The sequence below is a fragment of the Seriola lalandi genome, unplaced genomic scaffold (genome assembly GCF_002814215.2).
Source record: "Seriola lalandi dorsalis isolate HSWRI2012SDOR001 ecotype SW California unplaced genomic scaffold, Sedor1 jcf7180001976600, whole genome shotgun sequence".
Taxonomy (NCBI): Eukaryota; Metazoa; Chordata; class Actinopteri; order Carangiformes; family Carangidae; genus Seriola; species Seriola lalandi.
The window spans coordinates 1-1,538 of record NW_019447266.1 but is presented as its reverse complement, the minus strand read 5'-3'; the positions used below and the strand labels follow the sequence as shown (position 1 = coordinate 1,538).

The following is a 1,538-nucleotide window of genomic DNA, read 5'->3' as shown; positions in this document are numbered from 1 at the left end:
TGGAATGAAATGGATTTTACTCTGAAGTGGTTTGTTTCTTCCTCTGAGGAGAACACTGGAACTGTGTCCTGATTACATATTAGATACTACAGCATGTAGTTTATGATGATTTTCATAGCAGACTATTTTAGTGAGTCAGTATAACAAAAAAAACAACAGATGTACTGTTTTGTACCAACAGGATATAGTTTTGTTTGTAATTCTACAGTGATTACAGTATGTAGATACTGTCACAGATCACTGTAGAATTCATCAGTACTGGTTGTCTGTCAAAGGATAATATAGAAGCTAATTACATTTACACATTTCTGCTACTTCATCTAATACTTATCCAACATGTCTGCTTTCGGCTCCCCCTCTCAGTGTGCATCCATCACGCCGGTGTGTGTGGACCTGGCAGACTGGGGGGCCACAGAGGCGGCCCTGCAGGGCGTCGGCCCCATCGATCTGCTGGTGAATAATGCCGCCTGTGCCAGCCTGCAACCGTTTCTGGAGGTCACGCCCGACCGGTTCGACCAGTGAGACACATATGAGATACTTTTAAGATTGAGAAGCACAATGTCGAACATATGAGTCAGGATTTACAGTTACATCATGTGGAAACCTGTTGTGTTTATTATCTAAGGTGTTTTTCATCTGCAGGTCATTCAATGTGAATGTGAAAGCTGTGCTGCATGTGTCCCAGGTAAAGTAACAGCTCTGTAAAAGACAAATCATATCACTACACTTTGCATTGTTGGATCCATTTTTTAGTTTGCTCTTTCAGTAGATGAAGTAACATGATATCTAGTTTTTCCCAGCTACAATGTAGTTCAAGTCTAATTTCAACTGTACTGTACTTAACCACTTTACTTAAATTTGTTTACCCTCAGCTGTCAAATTTTAATGCCTTCAATTGTATATTTGAAAACAGTCAGAACTAAGAAGCCCCTCCTCAAAGTCATAAAGAATAAGAACTTTAAGCAGCAATGTTTGAAGGGACAGCTAGGCCTTACATGATGAACTGTTTCCCAACTGATTACCGCAGAATGACTGGTTGGAAAACGACTGGTTTGCTGTAGTAGACAGTTAGGCTGCAATGGTAGGAAGTGCTGCATTCAATACAGTTGATCCCAAAATAAAACATAGACTGGGCTCTTTGGCACTGGTTGTGGTCTTATCAAATTAGTCTAGTGTTAAGGAAGTTCTTTTCAAAAAGAGTTAACACTATATTTCTAGTGGTGTGCCTCAAGGTTCAGCCCTGGGCCCTATTCTTTTCTGTTTTGAACATGCTGCCATTACAGTCTTTCATTTGCAAATATGGAAACTGTATCCACTGCTATGAAGGTGACACATAACTCGATATCTCTGCTTCACCTGATGATCTGAGCCCTGTCACAGATCTGGAAAATATACATTTCAGAAATCAGTGATCAGTGACTTAATCACAAGAAAGTACATATGTACAACAACGCTTATATACTGGCTGTCCTATCATGCCTGAACATGTCAAATAGATAAGCTCTAACTGGATAAGAGAATGTGAGGGTGGTATTTTT

General features: G+C 39.9%; 1 protein-coding gene across 1 annotated transcript; it reads left to right on the top strand.

The window, feature by feature from the left end:
* Window positions 1-32: 32 nt before the first annotated feature.
* On the top strand, window positions 33-1,525 carry LOC111656614 (L-xylulose reductase-like). The gene is made up of 2 exons (XM_023408405.2): window positions 33-518; window positions 643-1,525. Exons 1-2 carry the CDS (start codon window positions 337-339, stop codon window positions 692-694), a joined length of 234 nt encoding a protein of 77 aa, XP_023264173.1. The 5' UTR covers window positions 33-336; the 3' UTR covers window positions 695-1,525.
* The last annotated feature ends 13 nt before the right edge of the window (window positions 1,526-1,538 follow it).

What these genes read in the sequence shown, in the direction of transcription:
- LOC111656614 (XM_023408405.2), top strand. Translation starts at nt 337, where the DNA reads ATGTCTGCTTTCGGCTCCCCCTCTCAGTGTGCATCCATCACGCCGGTG. An exon ending in ACGCCCGACCGGTTCGACCA is followed by an intron (nt 519 to 642) that starts GTGAGACACATA and finishes TTTCATCTGCAG; the next exon opens with GTCATTCAATGTGAATGTGA.